The sequence below is a fragment of the Procambarus clarkii genome, chromosome 44, assembly GCF_040958095.1.
Source record: "Procambarus clarkii isolate CNS0578487 chromosome 44, FALCON_Pclarkii_2.0, whole genome shotgun sequence".
Lineage (NCBI taxonomy): Eukaryota > Metazoa > Arthropoda > Malacostraca > Decapoda > Cambaridae > Procambarus > Procambarus clarkii.
In genome coordinates, this window is record NC_091193.1 from 29,863,062 (window position 1) to 29,883,742 (window position 20,681).

Sequence of the window (20,681 nt, forward strand, 5' to 3'; positions counted from 1 at the left end):
TCAGAGTGTGGTAGTCATTCTCAGACGCCAAAGTACTGAGTGTGACTGCAGCTCTACCTGTAAGATGGACTCTGAGAAGTGTGGCCCATTGGTCGACAGGCCAACTGAGTTGATTAGCAAGAGTTTCAAAGGTGGTGAAAAACACATCAACTTCTGCTTCTACAAAGGATGGCATTAACTTACTTGCATGTGATATATTAAAACTGACGGGAAGATTGGCAGTAGCTTGCTGGCGTTGAGTGAAGTGTGAAGTTTCCAAGGCGATTTCGCGTTGACGACACTCTAGAGCCAGAGTCGCTTGTTGCTTGTCATGTTCGCGTTGTATTTCCAACTCGCGTTGTTTGGTTTCAAGCTGTACTCGTTCACGTTCACGGAGTAATGCGACCTCACGTTCGTGTTCTTCTCTCCTCAAAGCAGCTTCGCGTTCTTGTTCGTCTCTTCGTATGGCAGCTGCTTCTCTTTGCTGCTCACGTTCAATCTTGGCCAGCTCTAGTTTAAGTTTCATCGTTGCCAAGTCAGTTTTTTCTGCAATATAGTAAGTTTCATGAGTTTCAGAGTCTATCTTACCTTGGTCTAAATAGTAATCCAGCAACAGGTTGTGTAGGTCATTTTTGTTGGCTTGGTAGGGAACTTCTAGTTGATACTCATGTGCAAGAGTTTGTAATTCAGTCCTCTTGGCACGACTTAAAGTCCCTATTTCACCTGCTGGATTTGTACGGAAAGCTTGGAGACGAAACATGGTGAAATTAGCAAATAAAGGTACACGAATATTCAATAGTGAATGTCAGAAACAGGACAACGTGGCAACAGGTACCTATCCTGTGGGATCTTTAACAATTAAAGTTAAGTAAAAGATGTTAAATGATTAAATTAAATCAAGGGCGCAGGAAATCTTGTACCCGGTACTCATGTAAGAGGATAAGGGCAAGAAAATCCTACTAACAAATGAAACAGAGTGTCGAAAACAAATGAAACAGTAAAATGCTTCAAAAGTAAAATTGGTAGTCCAAGGATGTAGGCATACCTTGCCAAGTCTCTATAGGACATAAAGCAAGTTTTTCCTACTGAATTTAATATGATACTTACAGAATTAGCGAACTTTTGTGCTCTGAAAAGTAAGCTAATTCCCTACCGTTGTATGTATCATCATCTCTGACTGACGTGTAGGGGTGCGAGGTGTCAACTGGTGACGAGAACTGCTGCTGAGGTCCCAATTCAGCAACTAAAGTTCGAGCTAGAGGAACTATGGCCCTCTTTGTCCTCCTACAGTCAGATTGCAGAAGATTGGGTACTCTTGACCGCAGACCACAGTACCAGGGTACCAATATGATGATCTGTCAAAATGAGAAATATTCAAGGGACAAAGATGGTAAACACGAGTAATAACACGGAGGGAGAGATGACCAATTAAGAGTATGACTGCGGCCTACAGTCACCACGTAATCCAAAGTTGTCTCACCTTCACCATATGTTACTCTCGTAATGCACAATACACCGCACCTTATAAAAAATGAAATTGAATATGAAAAATAGTAAAGCTACGTTAACAAAGTTAAATACGCTTACCATAAATTACCACTTGGCACCAGTACCTGAGTGAAGCTCCTAGGACAGGCCCCCATATAACTTGTGATGGTAACGCGTTGGTGTTCGGCTGTTTAAGGCTAGGGGTATGGCCTCGTCACATAGTTATAAAAAAAAATAGAAAAAACTGGAACTTCGTCTGTGGTAAGGTAAGGAGAAGACACACAAAACACAAGTAAATTTTAACAATGAAATTTTAATTACGTTAAATAAATCAAAACATAAATAAAATGGACAAACAAATTCGTATAATAAAATCAATCAATCAAAATAATAAGAATAATTAAATGACACAATGAAAAGTTACGTTAAGACAAAATAACAAGAAGTGCAATACAAAAATAAATGTAAGGTGCTGGAATATTGGCTTTAAGCTACCACCTCTCTCAGTATACGCTAACGTCTAGCCGGGAGAAGTGTTAACTGTGGAAGCACTGAATATTCTGAGGTCTGAGGTCGTGGCGACCCCAGACATCAAGTAGTATGGGGGAGGCGAGTGCAGTTGCAGCCAGACCGGCGACCAATCAGCGAGGAGCCGGCAGCGATCAACAGGTAGTTTGGCGGTTTGAGTCTGAACAGGTGTCCCTGGCTGCATACGTTTTGCGCTCTGGCAAACCTTGCTGGTGTTGTTGTCGTTGTTGGACATTTCTTCCATAGTAGTTATATATATTTGTTGCGACGTATTTGTGGAGGGAAGAGCAGGCTCAATCTCTTGAAGGAGATTATCGTCACAGTAGTCATCCGAAAGGAGGGGCAATGAACCCAGGGGTTAAGACGGGACAAGTCCAGAATGAACCGCAGGTCTGCGCAGTCCCGTTTCAGAACCGGAAACAGACGGAAAACCCATCTGAGGGACGACGTCGTTTCAACGATGCCCAAGCGAACCCACTCAAGATGACCCGACAGAGCGCAGGGAAAGAAACCTGCCCTGCCAGCCCCGACCCCACCAAGGGACGGGGGGTGCCACCCAACGCCACCACAGGCCGACAGACACGACCCAAAAGGCCCACGAATCGTGGGACCAGATGTGGGCGAACAGCGCAAGCCGCCCCCCCCCCATCGCTCCGTCAATGGAGCAAACCGTGAAGGGCCGGCAACCCTTACAAGACCCAGAACCCCGCACAGAGCGAACACCGCGCCGACCAGACGAGGGAGGGTCCGAGGTAGGAGCCGAACCCTAACCTGACACCAGTGGCCTACCATGACGAGAGGAACCCTGAGCCCTGGCACGACCCTTCCGGGAAGACCCACCCCGGGACCCCCGGAAAACCATCAAGTCCAACATCGGACGACAAGCCGACGACGCAGTCTGAATAAACTGCGCCCCAGCCGACTCCTCAAACAGAAGAGAACAAAAAGGCGAAGAACGCCTAAGAGCCAGACCCCAAGCAGATTCCACGGAGGAGCCCAGCACCGTCTGCCGATATGCGAGACAGGAAGCAAAAACAGGAAAACCGCATCACACAAAATCGGCGTGAACAGCTTCAACAAGGCAGCCGACGAACGCGCTGCCGAGGACAAGGCGCCGGACCCCGGGACGGACCCAAGCGTCCTCACATCCTCCACGAGCCAATCCGAGGACAGGTCCAGGAGGGAAAAGAACCGCAAGCCCGAAGCCAAAAGGCCCCGGGCGCGCAAGTCCTCCACTATGAGGCAACAGTGACAGGTGAGACAACACTGGGGACAGGTGAGACAACACTGGGGACAGGTGAGACAACACTGGGGACAGGTGAGGCAACACTGGGGACAGGTGAGACAACACTGGGGACAGGTGAGACAACACTGGGGACAGGTGAGACAACAGTGACAGGTGAGGCAACACTGGGGACAGGTGAGACAACACTGGGGACAGGTGAGACAACACTGGGGACAGGTGAGACAACACTGGGGACAGGTGAGACAACACTGGGGACAGGTGAGACAACACTGGGGACAGGTGAGACAACACTGGGGACAGGCAAGACAACACTGGGGACAGGTGAGACAACACTGGGGACAGGTAAGACAACACTGGGGACAGGTGAGACAACACTGGGGACAGGTGAGACAACACTGGGGACAGGTGAGACAACACTGGGGACAGGTGAGACAACACTGGGGACAGGTGAGGCAACAGTGACAGGTGAGACAACAGTGACAGGTGAGGCAACACTGGGGACAGGTGAGACAACACTGGGGACAGGTGAGACAACACTGGGGACAGGTGAGACAACAGTGACAGGTGAGGCAACACTGGGGACAGGTGAGACAACACTGGGGACAGGTGAGACAACACTGGGGACAGGTGAGACAACACTGGGGACAGGTGAGGCAATACTGGGGACAGGTGAGGCAACACTGGGGACAGGTGAGGCAACACTAGGGACAGGTGAGACAACAGTGACAGGTAAGGCAACACTGGGGACACGTGAGACAACACTGGGGACAGGTGAGGCAACACTAGGGACAGGTGAGACAACAGTGACAGGTAAGGCAACACTGGGGACAGGTGAGGCAACACTAGGGACAGGTGAGACAACAGTGACAGGTAAGGCAACACTGGGGACAGGTGAGGCAACACTGGGGACAGGTGAGGCAACACTAGGGACAGGCAAGACAACAGTGACAGGTGAGACAACACTGGAGACAGGTGACGCAACACTGGGGACAGGCGAGGCAACAGTGACAGGTGAGGCAACACTGGGGACAGGTGAGGCAACACTGGGGACAGGTGAGACAACACTGGGGACAGGTGAGACAACACTGGGGACAGGTGAGACAACACTGGGGACAGGTGAGACAACACTGGGGACAGGTGAGGCAACACTGCGGACAGGTGAGGCAACACTGGGGACAGGTGAGGCAACACTGGGGACAGGTGAGGCAACACTGGGGACAGGTGAGACAACACTGGGGACAGGTGAGACAACACTGGGGACAGGCGAGGCAACAGTGACAGGTGAGGCAACACTGGGACAGGTGAGGCAACACTGGGGACAGGCAAGACAACAGTGACAGGTGAGACAACACTGGGGACAGGTGAGACAACACTGGGGACAGGTGAGACAACACTGGGGACAGGTGAGACAACACTGGGGACAGGCGAGACAACACTGGGGACAGGTGAGACAACACTGGGGACAGGTGAGACAACACTGGGGACAGGTGAGACAACACTGGGGACAGGTGAGACAACACTGGGGACAGGTGAGACAACACTGGGGACAGGTGAGACAACACTGGGGACAGGCAAGACAACAGTGACAGGTGAGGCAACACTGGGGACAGGTGAGGCAACACTGGGGACAGGTGAGACAACACTGGGGACAGGTGAGGCAACACTGGGGACAGGTGAGGCAACACTGGGGACAGGTAAGGCAACACTGGGGACAGGTGAGACAACACTGGGGACAGGTGAGGCAACACTGGGGACAGGTGAGACAAAACTGGGGACAGGCAAGACAACAGTGACAGGTGAGGCAACACTGGGGACAGGTGAGACAACACTGGGGACAGGTGAGGCAACACTGGGGACAGGTGAGACCACACTGGGGACAGGTGAGGCAACACTGGGGACAGGTGAGACAACACTGGGGACAGGCAAGACAACAGTGACAGGTGAGGCAACACTGGGGACAGGTGAGACAACACTGGGGACAGGTGAGGCAACACTGGGGACAGGTGAGACAACACTGGGGACAGGTGAGACAACACTGGGGACAGGTGAGGCAACACTGGGGACAGGTGAGGCAACACTGGGGACAGGTGAGGCAACAGTAACAGGTGAGACAACAGTGACAGGTGAGACAACAGTGACAGGTGAGACAACACTGGGGACAGGTGAGGCAAAACTGGGGACAGGCGAGGCAACAGTGACAGGTGAGGCAACACTGGGGACAGGTGAGACAACACTGGGGACAGGTGAGGCAACACTGGGGACAGGTGAGACAACACTGGGGACAGGTGAGGCAACACTGGGGACAGGTGAGACAACACTGTGGACAGGTGAGACAACACTGGGGACAGGCGAGGCAACAGTGACAGGTGAGGCAACACTGGGGACAGGTAAGACAACACTGGGGACAGGTGTGGCAACACTGGGGACAGTTGTGGCAACACTGGGGACAGGTGAGACAACATTGGGGACAGGTGAGGCAACAGTGACAGGTGAGGCAACACTGGGGACAGGTGAGACAACAGTGACAGGTGAGGCAACAGTGACAGGTGAGACAACACTGGGGACAAATGAGGCAACACTGGGGACAGGTGAGGCAACAGTGAGAGGTGAGGCAACACTGGGGACAGGTGAGGCAACAGTGACAGGTGAGGCAACACTGGGGACAGGTTAGACAACAGTGACAGGTGAGGCAACAGTGACAGGTGAGACAACACTGGGGACAGGTGAGGCAACACTGGGGACAGGTGAGACAACACTGGGGACAGGCAAGACAACGGTGACAGGTGAGGCAACACTGGGGACAGGCAAGACAACAGTGACAGGTGAGGCAACACTGGGGACAGGTGAAGCAACACTGGGGAAAGGCGAGGCAACACTGGGAATAGGTGATGCAACACTGGGGACAGGTGAGGCAACACTGGGGACAGGCAAGACAACAGTGACACATGAGGCAACACTGGGGACAGGCGAGGCAACAGTGACAGGTGAGGCAACACTGGGGACAGGCGAGACAACAGTGACAGGTGAGACAACACTGGGGACAGGTGAGACAACACTGGGGACAGGTGAGGCAACACTGGGGACAGGTGAGACAACACTGGGGACAGGTGAGGCAACACTGGGGACAGGTGAGACAACACTGGGGACAGGTGAGACAACACTGGGGACAGGTGAGACAACACTGGGGACAGGTGAGGCAACACTGGGGACAGGTGAGACAACACTGGGGACAGGTGAGGCAACACTGGGGACAGGTGAGGCAACACTGGGGACAGGTGAGGCAACACTGGGGACAGGTGAGACAACACTGGGGACAGGTGAGACAACACTGGGGACAGGTGAGACAACACTGGGGACAGGTGAGGCAACACTGGGGACAGGTGAGACAACACTGGGGACAGGTGAGGCAACACTGGGGACAGGTGAGGCAACACTGGGGACAGGTGAGACAACACTGGGGACAGGTGAGACAACACTGGGGACAGGTGAGACAACACTGGGGACAGGTGAGACAACACTGGGGACAGGTGAGGCAACACTGGGGACAGGTGAGACAACATTGGGGACAGGTGAGGCAACACTGGGGACAGGTGAGGCAACACTGGGGACAGGTGAGACAACACTGGGGACAGGTGAGGCAACACTGGGGACAGGTGAGACAACACTGAGGACAGGTGAGGCAACACTGGGGACAGGTGAGACAACACTGGGGACAGGTGAGACAACACTGGGGACAGGTGAGACAACAGTGACAGGTGAGGCAACACTGGAGACAGGTGAGGCAACACTGGGGACAGGTGAGTCAACACTGGGGACAGGTGAGACAACACTGGGGACAGGTGGGACAACACTGGGGACAGGTGAGGCAACACTGGGGACAAGTGAGACAACACTGGGGACAGATAAGGCAACACTGGGGACAGGTGAGACAACACTGGGGACAGGTGAGACAACACTGGGGACAGGTGAGACAACACTGGGGACAGGTGAGACAACAGTGACAGGTGAGACAACACTGGGGACAGGTGAGGCAACACTGGGGACAGGTGAGGCAACACTGGGGACAGGTGAGGCAACACTGGGGACCGGTGAGACAACACTGGGGACAGGTGAGGCAACACTGGGGACAGGTGAGACAACACTGGGGTCAGGTGAGGCAACACTGGGGACAGGTGAGTCAACACTGGGGACAGGTGAGGCAACACTGGGGACAGGTGAGACAACACTGGGGACAGGTGAGACAACACTGGGGACAGGTCAGACAACACTGGGGATAGGTGAGGCAACACTGGGGACAGGTGAGACAACACTGGGGACAGGTGAGACAACACTGGGGACAGGTGAGACAACACTGGGGACAGGTGAGACAACACTGGGGACAGGTGAGACAACACTGGGGACAGGTGAGACAACACTGGGGACAGGTGAGACAACACTGGGGACAGGTGAGACAACACTGGGGACAGGTGAGGCAACACTGGGGACAGGTGAGACAACACTGGGGACAGGTGAGACAACACTGGGGACAGCTGAGGCAACAGTGACAGGTGAGACAACACTGGGGACAGGTGAGGCAACACTGGGGACAGGTGAGACAACACTGGGGACAGGCAAGACAACAGTGACAGGTGAGACAACACTGGGGACAGGTGAGGCAACACTGGGGACAGGTGAGACAACAGTGATAGGTGAGACAACACTGGGGACAGGTGAGACAACACTGGGGACAGGTGAGACAACACTGGGGACAGGTGAGGCAACACTGGGGACAGGTGAGACAACACTGGGGACAGGTGAGTCAACACTGGGGACAGGTGAGGCAACACTGGGGACAGGTGAGACAACACTGGGGACAGGTGAGGCAACACTGGGGACAGGCAAGACAACAGTGACAGGTGAGACAACACTGGGGACAGGTGAGGCAACACTGGGGACAGGTGAGGCAACACTGGGGACAGGCGAGACAACACTGGGGACAGGTGAGACAACACTGGGGACAGGTGAGGCAACACTGGGGACAGGTGAGGCAACACTGGGGACTGGTGAGACAACACTGGGGACAAGTGAGGAAACACTGGGGACAGGTGAGACAACACTGGGGACAGGTGAGGCAACACTGGGGACAGGTGAGACAACACTGGGGACAGGTGAGGCAACACTGGGGACAGGTGAGGCAACACTGGGGACAGGTGAGACAACACTGGGGACAGGTGAGACAACACTGGGGACATCTGAGGCAACAGTGACAGGTGAGGCAACACTGGGGACAGGTGAGACAACAGTGACAGGTGAGGCAACACTGGGGACAGGTGAGACAACACTGGGGACAGGTGAGACAACACTGGGGACAGGTGAGGCAACACTGGGGACAGGTGAGACAACACTGGGGACAGGTGAGACAACACTGGTGACAGGTGAGGCAACACTGGGGACAGGTGAGACAACACTGGGGACAGCTGAGGCAACAGTGACAGGTGAGGCAACACTGGGGACAGGTGAGACAACAGTGACAGGTGAGGCAACACTGGGGACAGGTGAGGCAACACTAGGGACAGGTGAGACAACAGTGACAGGTGAGGCAACACTAGGGACAGGTGAGGCAACACTAGGGACAGGTGAGGCAACACTAGGGACAGGTGAGGCAACAGTGACAGGTTAGGCAACACTGGGGACAGGTGAGGCAACACTAGGGACAGGTGAGGCAACACTGGGGACAGGTGAGGCAACACTGGGGACAGGTGAAGCAACACTGGGGACAGGTGAGGCAACACTAGGGACAGGTGAGACAACAGTGACAGGTGAGGCAACACTAGGGACAGGTGAGGCAACAGTGACAGGTGAGGAAACAGTGACAGGTAAGGCAACACTGGGGACAGGTGAGACAACACTGGGGACAAGCAAGACAACAGTGACAGGTGAGGCAACACTGGGGACAGGCAAGACAACAGTGACAGGTGAGGCAACACTAGGGACAGCTGAGGCAACAGTGACAGGTGAGGCAACACTAGGGACAGCTGAGGCAACAGTGACAGGTGAGGCAACACTGGGGACAGGCAAGACAACAGTGACAGGTGAGGCAACACTGGGGACAGGTGAGGCAACACTGGGGACAGGCAAGACAACAGTGACAGGTGAGGCAACACTGGGGACAGGTGAGGCAACAGTGACAGGTGAGGCAACACCGGGGACAGGCAAGACAACAGTGACAGGCAAGACAACAGTGACAGGTGAGGCAACACTGGGGACAGGTGAGGCAACAGTGACAGGTGAGGCAACACCGGGGACAGGCAAGACAACAGTGACAGGTAAGACTGGGGACAGGCAAGACAACAGTGACAGGTGAGGCAACACTGGGGACAGGCAAGACAACGGTGACAGGTGAGGCAACACTGGGGACAGGCAAGACAACGGTGACAGGTGAGGCAACACTGGGGACAGGTGAGGCAACACTGGGGACAAGCAAGACAACAGTGACAGGTCAGGCTACACTGGGGACAGGTGAGACAACAGTGACAGGTGAGGCAACACTGGGGACAAGCAAGACAACAGTGACAGGTCAGGCAACACTGGGGACAGGTGAGACAACAGTGACAGGTGAGGCAACATTGGGGACAGGTAAGACAACACTGGGGACAGGCAAGACAACAGTGACAGGTGAGGCAACACGGGGGACAGGCAAGACAATAATGACAGGTGAGGCAACACCGGGGACAGGCAATACAACGGTGACAGGTGAGGCAACACTGGGGACAGGCAAGACAACGGTGACAGGTGAGGCAACACTGGGGACAAGCAAGAAAACAGTGACAGGTGAGGCAACACTGGGGACAGGCAAGACAACGGTGACAGGTGTGGCAACACCGGGGACAGGCAAGACATCAATGACAGGTGAGGCAACACCGGGGACAGGCAAGACAACAGTGACAGGTGAGGCAACACTGGGGACAGGCAATACAACGGTGACAGGTGAGGCACACTGGGGACAGGCAAGACAACGGTGACAGGTGAGGCAACACTGGGGACAGACAAGACAACAGTGACAGGTGAGGCAACACTGGGGACAGGCAAGACAACGGTGACAGGTGAGGCAACACCGAGGACAGGCAAGACAACTGTGACAGGTGAGGCAACACTGGGGACAGGCAAGACAATAATGACAGGTGAGGCAACACCGGGGACAGGCAAGACAACAGTGACAGGTGAGGCAACACCGGGGACAGGCAAGACAACAATGACAGGTGAGGCAACACTGGGGACAGGCAAGACAACGGTGACAGGTGAGGCAACACCGGTGACAGGCAAGACAACGGTGGCAGGTGAGGCAACACTGGGGACAGGTGAGGCAAGACAACGGTGACAGGTGAGGCAACACTGGGGACAGGTGAGGCAACACCGGTGACAGGCAAGACAACGGTGACAGGTGAGGCAACACTGGGGACAGGTGAGACAACACTGGGGACAGGTGAGACAACACTGGGGACAGGCAAGACAACGGTGACAGGTGAGGGGACACTGGGGACAGGCAAGACAACAATGACAGGTGAGGCAACACTGGGGACAGGTGAGACAACACTGGGGATAGGTGAGACAACACTGGGGACAGCTGAGGCAACAGTGACAGGTGAGGCAACACTGGGGACAGGTGAGACAACAGTGACAGGTGAGGCAACACTGGGGACAGGTGAGACAACACTGGGGACAGGTGAGGCAACACTGAGGACAGGTGAGACAACACTGGGGACAGGTGAGACAACACTGGGGACAGGTGAGGCAACACTGGGGACAGGTGAGACAACACTGGGGACAGGTGAGACAACACTGGTGACAGGTGAGGCAACACTGGGGACAGGTGAGACAACACTGGGGACAGCTGAGGCAAAAGTGACAGGTGAGGCAACACTGGGGACAGGCGAGACAACAGTGACAGGTGAGGCAACACTGGGGACAGGTGAGGCAACACTAGGGACAGGTGAGACAACAGTGACAGGTGAGGCAACACTAGGGACAGGTGAGGCAACACTAGGGACAGGTGAGGCAACACTAGGGACAGGTGAGGCAACACTGGGGACAGGTGAGGCAACACTAGGGACAGGTGAGGCAACACTGGGGACAGGTGAGGCAACACTGGGGACAGGTGAAGCAACACTGGGGACAGGTGAGGCAACACTAGGGACAGGTGAGACAACAGTGACAGGTGAGGCAACACTAGGGACAGGTGAGGCAACAGTGACAGGTGAGGCAACAGTGACAGGTAAGGCAACACTGGGGACAGGTGAGACAACACTGGGGACAAGCAAGACAACAGTGACAGGTGAGGCAACACTGGGGACAGGCAAGACAACAGTGACAGGTGAGGCAACACTAGGGACAGCTGAGGCAACAGTGACAGGTGAGGCAACACTAGGGACAGCTGAGGCAACAGTGACAGGTGAGGCAACACTGGGGACAGGCAAGACAACAGTGACAGGTGAGGCAACACTGGGGACAGGTGAGGCAACACTGGGGACAGGCAAGACAAGTGACAGGTGAGGCAACACTGGGGACAGGTGAGGCAACAGTGACAGGTGAGGCAACACCGGGGACAGGCAAGACAACAGTGACAGGTAAGACAACACTGGGGACAGGCAAGACAACAGTGACAGGTGAGGCAACACTGGGGACAGGCAAGACAACGGTGACAGGTGAGGCAACACTGGGGACAGGCAAGACAACGGTGACAGGTGAGGCAACACTGGGGACAGGTGAGGCAACACTGGGGACAAGCAAGACAACAGTGACAGGTCAGGCAACACTGGGGACAGGTGAGACAACAGTGACAGGTGTGGCAACACTGGGGACAAGCAAGACAACAGTGACAGGTCAGGCAACACTGGGGACAGGTGAGACAACAGTGACAGGTGAGGCAACACTGGGGACAGGTAAGACAACACTGGGGACAGGCAAGACAACAGTGACAGGTGAGGCAACACTGGGGACAGGCAAGACAATAATGACAGGTGAGGCAACACCGGGGACAGGCAATACAATGGTGACAGGTGAGGCAACACTGGGGACAGGCAAGACATCAATGACAGGTGAGGCAACACTGGGGACAGGCAAGACAACGGTGACAGGTGAGGCAACACTGGGGACAAGCAAGAAAACAGTGACAGGTGAGGCAACACTGGGGACAGGCAAGACAACGGTGACAGGTGTGGCAACACCGGGGACAGGCAAGACATCAATGACAGGTGAGGCAAGACAACAGTGACAGGTGTGGCAACACCGGGGACAGGCAAGACATCAATGACAGGTGAGGCAACACTGGGGACAGACAAGACAACAGTGACAGGTGAGGCAACACTGGGGACAGGCAAGACAACGGTGACAGGTGAGGCAACACCGAGGACAGGCAAGACAACTGTGACAGGTGAGGCAACACTGGGGACAGGCAAGACAATAATGACAGGTGAGGCAACACCGGGGACAGGCAAGACAACAGTGACAGGTGAGGCAACACCGGGGACAGGCAAGACAACAATGACAGGTGAGGCAACACTGGGGACAGGCAAGACAACGGTGACAGGTGAGGCAACACCGGTGACAGGCAAGACAACGGTGACAGGTGAGGCAACACTGGGGACAGGTGAGGCAAGACAACGGTGACAGGTGAGGCAACACTGGGGACAGGTGAGGCAACACCGGTGACAGGCAAGACAACGGTGACAGGTGAGGCAACACTGGGGACAGGTGAGACAACACTGGGGACAGGTGAGACAACACTGGGGACAGGCAAGACAACGGTGACAGGTGAGGGAACACTGGGGACAGGCAAGACAACAATGACAGGTGAGGCAACACTGGGGACAGGTGAGACAACACTGGGGACAGGTGAGACAACACTGGGGACAGCTGAGGCAACAGTGACAGGTGAGGCAACACTGGGGACAGGTGAGACAACAGTGACAGGTGAGGCAACACTGGGGACAGGTGAGACAACACTGGGGACAGGTGAGGCAACACTGGGGACAGGTGAGACAACACTGGGGACAGGTGAGACAACACTGGGGACAGGTGAGGCAACACTGGGGACAGGTGAGACAACACTGGGGACAGGTGAGACAACACTGGTGACAGGTGAGGCAACACTGGGGACAGGTGAGACAACACTGGGGACAGCTGAGGCAACAGTGACAGGTGAGGCAACACTGGGGACAGGTGAGACAACAGTGACAGGTGAGGCAACACTGGGGACAGGTGAGGCAACACTAGGGACAGGTGAGACAACAGTGACAGGTGAGGCAACACTAGGGACAGGTGAGGCAACACTAGGGACAGGTAAGGCAACACTAGGGACAGGTGAGGCAACACTGGGGACAGGTGAGGCAACACTAGGGACAGGTGAGGCAACACTGGGGACAGGTGAGGCAACACTGGGGACAGGTGAAGCAACACTGGGGACAGATGAGGCAACACTAGGGACAGGTGAGACAACAGTGACAGGTGAGGCAACACTAGGGACAGGTGAGGCAACAGTGACAGGTGAGGAAACAGTGACAGGTAAGGCAACACTGGGGACAGGTGAGACAACACTGGGGACAAGCAAGACAACAGTGACAGGTGAGGCAACACTGGGGACAGGCAAGACAACAGTGACAGGTGAGGCAACACTAGGGACAGCTGAGGCAACAGTGACAGGTGAGGCAACACTAGGGACAGCTGAGGCAACAGTGACAGGTGAGGCAACACTGGGGACAGGCAAGACAACAGTGACAGGTGAGGCAACACTGGGGACAGGTGAGGCAACACTGGGGACAGGCAAGACAACAGTGACAGGTGAGGCAACACTGGGGACAGGTGAGGCAACAGTGACAGGTGAGGCAACACCGGGGACAGGCAAGACAACAGTGACAGGTAAGACAACACTGGGGACAGGCAAGACAACAGTGACAGGTGAGGCAACACTGGGGACAGGCAAGACAACGGTGACAGGTGAGGCAACACTGGGGACAGGCAAGACAACGGTGACAGGTGAGGCAACACTGGGGACAGGTGAGGCAACACTGGGGACAAGCAAGACAACAGTGACAGGTCAGGCAACACTGGGGACAGGTGAGACAACAGTGACAGGTGTGGCAACACTGGGGACAAGCAAGACAACAGTGACAGGTCAGGCAACACTGGGGACAGGTGAGACAACAGTGACAGGTGAGGCAACACTGGGGACAGGTAAGACAACACTGGGGACAGGCAAGACAACAGTGACAGGTGAGGCAACACTGGGGACAGGCAAGACAATAATGACAGGTGAGGCAACACCGGGGACAGGCAATACAATGGTAACAGGTGAGGCAACACTGGGGACAGGCAAGACATCAATGACAGGTGAGGCAACACTGGGGACAGGCAAGACAACGGTGACAGGTGAGGCAACACTGGGGACAAGCAAGAAAACAGTGACAGGTGAGGCAACACTGGGGACAGGCAAGACAACGGTGACAGGTGTGGCAACACCGGGGACAGGCAAGACATCAATGACAGGTGAGGCAAGACAACAGTGACAGGTGTGGCAACACCGGGGACAGGCAAGACATCAATGACAGGTGAGGCAACACTGGGGACAGGCAAGACAACGGTGACAGGTGAGGCAACACTGGGGACAAGCAAGACAACAGTGACAGGTGAGGCAACACTGGGGACAAGCAAGACAACAGTGACAGGTGAGGCAACACTGGGGACAGGCAAGACAACAGTGACAGGTGAGGCAACACTGGGGACAGGCAATACAACGGTGACAGGTGAGGCACACTGGGGACAGGCAAGACAACGGTGACAGGTGAGGCAACACTGGGGACAGACAAGACAACAGTGACAGGTGAGGCAACACCGAGGACAGGCAAGACAACTGTGACAGGTGAGGCAACACTGGGGACAGGCAAGACAATAATGACAGGTGAGGCAACACCGGGGACAGGCAAGACAACAGTGACAGGTGAGGCAACACCGGGGACAGGCAAGACAACAATGACAGGTGAGGCAACACTGGGGACAGGCAAGACAACGGTGACAGGTGAGGCAACACCGGTGACAGGCAAGACAACGGTGACAGGTGAGGCAACACTGGGGACAGGTGAGGCAACACCGGTGACAGGCAAGACAACGGTGACAGGTGAGGCAACACTGGGGACAGGTGAGACAACACTGGGGACAGGTGAGACAACACTGGGGACAGGCAAGACAACGGTGACAGGTGAGGGAACACTGGGGACAGGCAAGACAACAATGACAGGTGAGGCAACACTGGGGACAGGTGAGACAACACTGGGGACAGGCAAGACAACGGTGACAGGTGAGGGAACACTGGGGACAGGCAAGACAACAATGACAGGTGAGGCAACACTGGGGACAGGCAAGACAACGGTGAGAGGTGAGGCAACACCGGTGACAGGTGAGGCAACACTGGGGACAGGCAAGACAACGGTGACAGGTGAGGCAACACCGGTGACAGGCAAGACAACGGTGACAGGCGAGGCAACACCGGTGACAGGCAAGACAACAGTGACCCTTGCTAATGATATTCCATCTTCCAGTACTGACATTAAGGACTATCTTACAGGGAACTATCCCCAGTCTCTGTACCTAAAGCCTATTAATTCCATTGACGTCAATGAGATAATCCTTTCCCTTAAAACCAAGTCTGGTGCCCTTGAGGAGATACCAACTTTAATCTACAAAAAAGCCTCCAGATCTTTAGCCCCTGCTATTGCTTTGCTCTTCAACAAGTCACTTGAACTCCAAACCTTTCCAGATATTCTAAAAAAAGCGAGAGTAACGCCTGTCCACAAATGTGGTGATCTCACAGATGTTAACAACTACAGACCTATATCAATCCTGCCAAAAACTTGTCAAAAATTTTTGAAAAACTAATCTATAAGCAGCTTTACTCATATCTAGCCAAACTCAATATACTTTGCCCTTGCCAATATGGCTTCAGGCCCAAAAAAAGCACTAACGATGCACTTATTAGTATGCTTAACTCGATTCATACAGCTCTTGATAAAAATGAGTTCCCTGTTGGGTTATTTGTGGACCTGCGTAAAGCTTTCGATACTGTCAACCACCAAAACCTTCTTCTTAAATTACATCATTATGGTGTCAGAGGGCACTCCCTACAATACCTCAAATCCTACCTTACTGACAGGCTCCAATGTGTTTCTGTGAATAATACAATTTCGCCCACCCTACCCATCAACATTGGTGTTCCCCAGGGCAGCATACTTGGCCCTCTCCTCTTTCTCATCTACAGTAATGACCTTCCAAATGCCTCCCAACACCTCAAACCAATCCTATTTGCTGACGACACAACCTTCATTTACTCCAGTCCTGATCCCCTTGCTCTAAATGCCACAGTAAATACTGAGCTAAATAAAGTCCATCTGTGGCTAACTGCCAACAAACTCACCCTTAACATTGACAAAACTTTCTATATTCTGTTTGGCAATAAATCCTCTAATCAAATAAATCTCAAAATAAACAATACCCAAATTTGTAACAAATTAGATGGCAAATTCCTTGGCATTCTCATTGACAACAAGCTGAATTTCCAGGGACACATTCTAAACATATCAAAAAAAGTTTCAAAAACTGTGGGCATTCTTTCTAAGATCAGATATTATGTACCACGCCCTGCCCTGGTGACTCTCTATTACTCCCTTATCTATCCATATCTCAACTATGGTATTTGTGCTTGGGGCTCTACTACCCAAAATCACTTACGTCCTCTAATTACTCAACACAAAGCTGCTATTAGGACAATATCCAATTCTGGCCCCAGACATCACTCGGTACCCCTATTCAAATCCCTGAATATGTTAGACATTAAGTCACTGCACATTCTCTCATGTGTACTATACATATACAAAACGCTAAATTGTAATGCCAATCCTGATCTCAAAAGCTTCATAGAAGGTTGTAACAGAACCCATGAGCACCACACCAGAAATAAATACAGTTTTGATATTCCTAGAGTACGACTTAATCAAACCAGAAATGCTCTACAAATCAAGGGGCCCAGGATGTGGAATGACCTTCCCAACCATGTTAAAGACAGTACCTCTCTCAACCAGTTTAAGTTAAAAACGAAGCTATACCTAATAAATTCCCTGTAACCTACCTTACCTCTCTATTGTCAACCCATGTATGTTTTTTGTTTTTTTTTTGTTTTACAAATCAACGCTGTTTTAATGTAATTTTCTGTAATAATTTGTAATTGTATTTGTGCTGTTTTTTCAACAATGTTCCCCCCTCTTTTACCTCTATTTTTATTTGTACTCAACGCATTTTTTTCTTTTTTCCATTAGTTTTAAGCTTTAGTCAGTAGTGTTTTTTCCTGCCCGAAACGCTTTGCGTAATAGTGGCTTTAGGCATTGTATGTACTAGCTCCTATCTATAAAGCCAACAAACTTTGTAAAATCTCTTTATGTATGTACCTTTACCTAAATAAAAATTATTATTATTATTATTATTGACAGGTGAGGCAACACCAGTGACAGGCAAGACAACAATGACAGGTGAGGCAACATTGGGGACAGGCAAGACAACGGTGACAGGTGAGGCAACACCAGTGACAGGCAAGACAACAATGACAGGTGAGGCAACATTGGGGACAGGCAAGACAACGGTGACAGGTGAGGCAACACCGGTGACAGGCAAGACAACGGTGACAGGTGAGGCAACACCGGTGACAGGCAAGACAACGGTGACAGGTGAGGCAACACCGGTGACAGGCAAGACAACAATGACAGGTGAGGCAACATTGGGGACAGGCAAGACAACGGTGACAGGTGAGGCAACACCGGTGACAGGCAAGACAACGGTGACAGGTGAGGCAACACCGGTGACAGGCAAGACAACGGTGACAGGTGAGGCAACACCGGTGACAGGCAAGACAACAATGACAGGTGAGGCAACATTGGGGACAGGCAAGACAACGGTGACAGGTGAGGCAACACCGGTGACAGGCAAGACAACGGTGACAGGTGAGGCAACACCGGTGACAGGCAAGACAACGGTGACAGGTGAGGCAACACCGGTGACAGGCAAGACAACAATGACAGGTGAGGCAACATTGGGGACAGGCAAGACAACGGTGACAGGTGAGGCAACACCGGTGACAGGCAAGACAACGGTGACAGGTGAGGCAACACCGGTGACAGGCAAGACAACGGTGACAGGTGAGGCAACACCGGTGACAGGCAAGACAACAATGACAGGTGAGGCAACATTGGGGACAGGCAAGACAACAATGACAGGTGAGGCAACATTGGGGACAGGCAAGACAACGGTGACAGGTGAGGCAACACCGGTGACAGGCAAGACAACGGTGACAGGTGAGGCAACACCGGTGACAGGCAAGACAACGGTGACAGGTGAGGCAACATTGGGGACAGGTGAGGCAACACTGGGGGACAGGCAAGACAACAATGACAGGTGAGGCAACACTGGGGACAGGCAAGACAACAATGACAGGTGAGGCAACACTGGGGACAGGCAAGACAACGGTGACAGGAGAGGCAACACCGGTGACAGGCAAGACAACGGTGACAGGTGAGGCAACACCGGTGACAGGTGAGGCAACACCGGTGACAGGCAAGACAACGGTGACAGGTGAGGCAACATTGGGGACAGGCAAGACAACAATGACAGGTGAGGCAACACTGGGGACAGGCAAGACAACAATGACAGGTGAGGCAACACTGGGGACAGGCAAGACAACAGTGACAGGGGAAGCAACACCGGTGACAGGCAAGACAACAATGACAGGTGAGGCAACACCGGTGACAGGCAAGACAACGGTGACAGGTGAGGCAACATTGGGGACAGGCAAGACAACAATGACAGGTGAGGCAACACTGGGGACAGGCAAGACAACAATGACAGGTGAGGCAACAATGGGGACAGGCAAGACAACAATGACAGGTGAGGCAACACCGGGGACAGGCAAGACAACGGTGAGAGGTGAGGCAACACCGGTGACAGGCAAGACAACGGTGACAGGTGAGGCAACACTGGGGACAGGCAAGACAACAATGACAGGTGAGGCAACATTGGGGACAGGCAAGACAATGGTGACAGGTGAGGCAACACCGGTAACAGGCAAGACAACAATGACAGGTGAGGCAACACTGGGGACAGGCAAGACAACAATGACAGGTGAGGCAACATTGGGGACAGGCAAGACAATGGTGACAGGTGAGGCAACACTGGGGACAGGCAAGACAACAATGACAGGTGAGGCAACACTGGGGACAGGTGAGGTATACGTACCGTCAGCTGGGCAGACGACGCCCCATGACTGGGTTGCGCCTCGGCCGTCCGGGTCCTAGAAATTGACCTTAGTAAATGTCTAAAACATGTGGAGATGGCGTGTATACAAGCAGTTGTTGTTGTTGATATATGGGCGACGAGAACTGCTGTTTGTTGTTGTTGTTGAGAGCTGGAGGCCAGCACCCGCAGACTGGTGTGTTGTTGTTGTTGTCTCTGGCTCCTGCGTCTAGGAGAACGGGAACGGTGAAGCGGGAGATTTGAAAGTGTGAGGCCACTCTCAAATCAAATCAAACTGTTTATTCAAGTAAAAATACATACATACAAGATGAGTTACAAACATAATGTTGGATTAATAGATAGAGCTAGTACATACAATGCCTAAAGCCACTAATAGGCACAAAGTTTCGGGCAAGGTGTGGGAAAAACACATAAGAATAAATAAATCAATCAATAAATAAAAGTTTATTTAGGTAAGGTACATACATACAATAGATTTTACAAAGAGTGATGGATTTATAGATAGAGCTAGTACATACAATGCCTAAAGCCACTATTACGCAAAGCGTTTCGGGCAGGTAAAACATTAATGACTAAAGCTTAATACTAATTGGGTATAAAAAATAAAATGTGTTGAGAACAAATAAAAATAAAGATAAAAGAGGGGGGAACATGGCTGAAAAAGCAGCACAAATACAATTAGGTCGACAAACAGCGTTGTTTAAAAAAAAACAGACATGGGTTGACAATTGAGGGGTGAGGTAGGTTACAGGGAATTTATTAAATCAAATCAAATCAAATCAAATCAAATCAAATGTTTATTCAGGTAATGAACATACATACAAGAGATTTTACAAAGAGTGATGGATTTATAGATAGGGCTAGTACATACAATGCCTAAAGCCACTATTACGCAAAGCGTTTCGGGCATGAAAAACTTAAATGACTAAAGCTTAATACTAATTGAGCATAAAGAGTAAAATGAAAACATGGAATAAAAACATAGCTGAAAAAGCAGCACAAATACAATTCTGTCGACAAACAGCGCTCTTTAAAAAAAGAAAAATAACAGACATTAGTTGACAATAGAGGGGTAATGTAGGTTACAGGGAATTTATTAGGTATAGCTTCGTTTTTA

At 52.5% G+C, this 20,681-nt stretch overlaps 2 protein-coding genes across 2 annotated transcripts in view; one reads left to right on the top strand and one right to left on the bottom strand.

Annotated features, from left to right (window-relative positions):
* The window catches only part of LOC138350209 (protein broad-minded-like), a 148,778-nt gene extending 129,017 nt beyond the window's left edge, over nucleotides 1-19,761 (bottom strand). Inside the window, exon 1 of the mRNA XM_069300557.1 lies at nucleotides 19,547-19,761. The gene's annotated coding sequence lies outside the window, so the exon portion shown is untranslated. The remainder of the gene's footprint in view (nucleotides 1-19,546) is intronic.
* Nucleotides 17,862-20,681, top strand: part of LOC138350210 (putative per-hexamer repeat protein 5) — a 51,549-nt gene continuing 48,729 nt past the window's right edge. Inside the window, exon 1 of the mRNA XM_069300558.1 lies at nucleotides 17,862-18,648. Coding sequence (XP_069156659.1) covers nucleotides 17,862-18,648 — 787 coding nt within the window. The remainder of the gene's footprint in view (nucleotides 18,649-20,681) is intronic.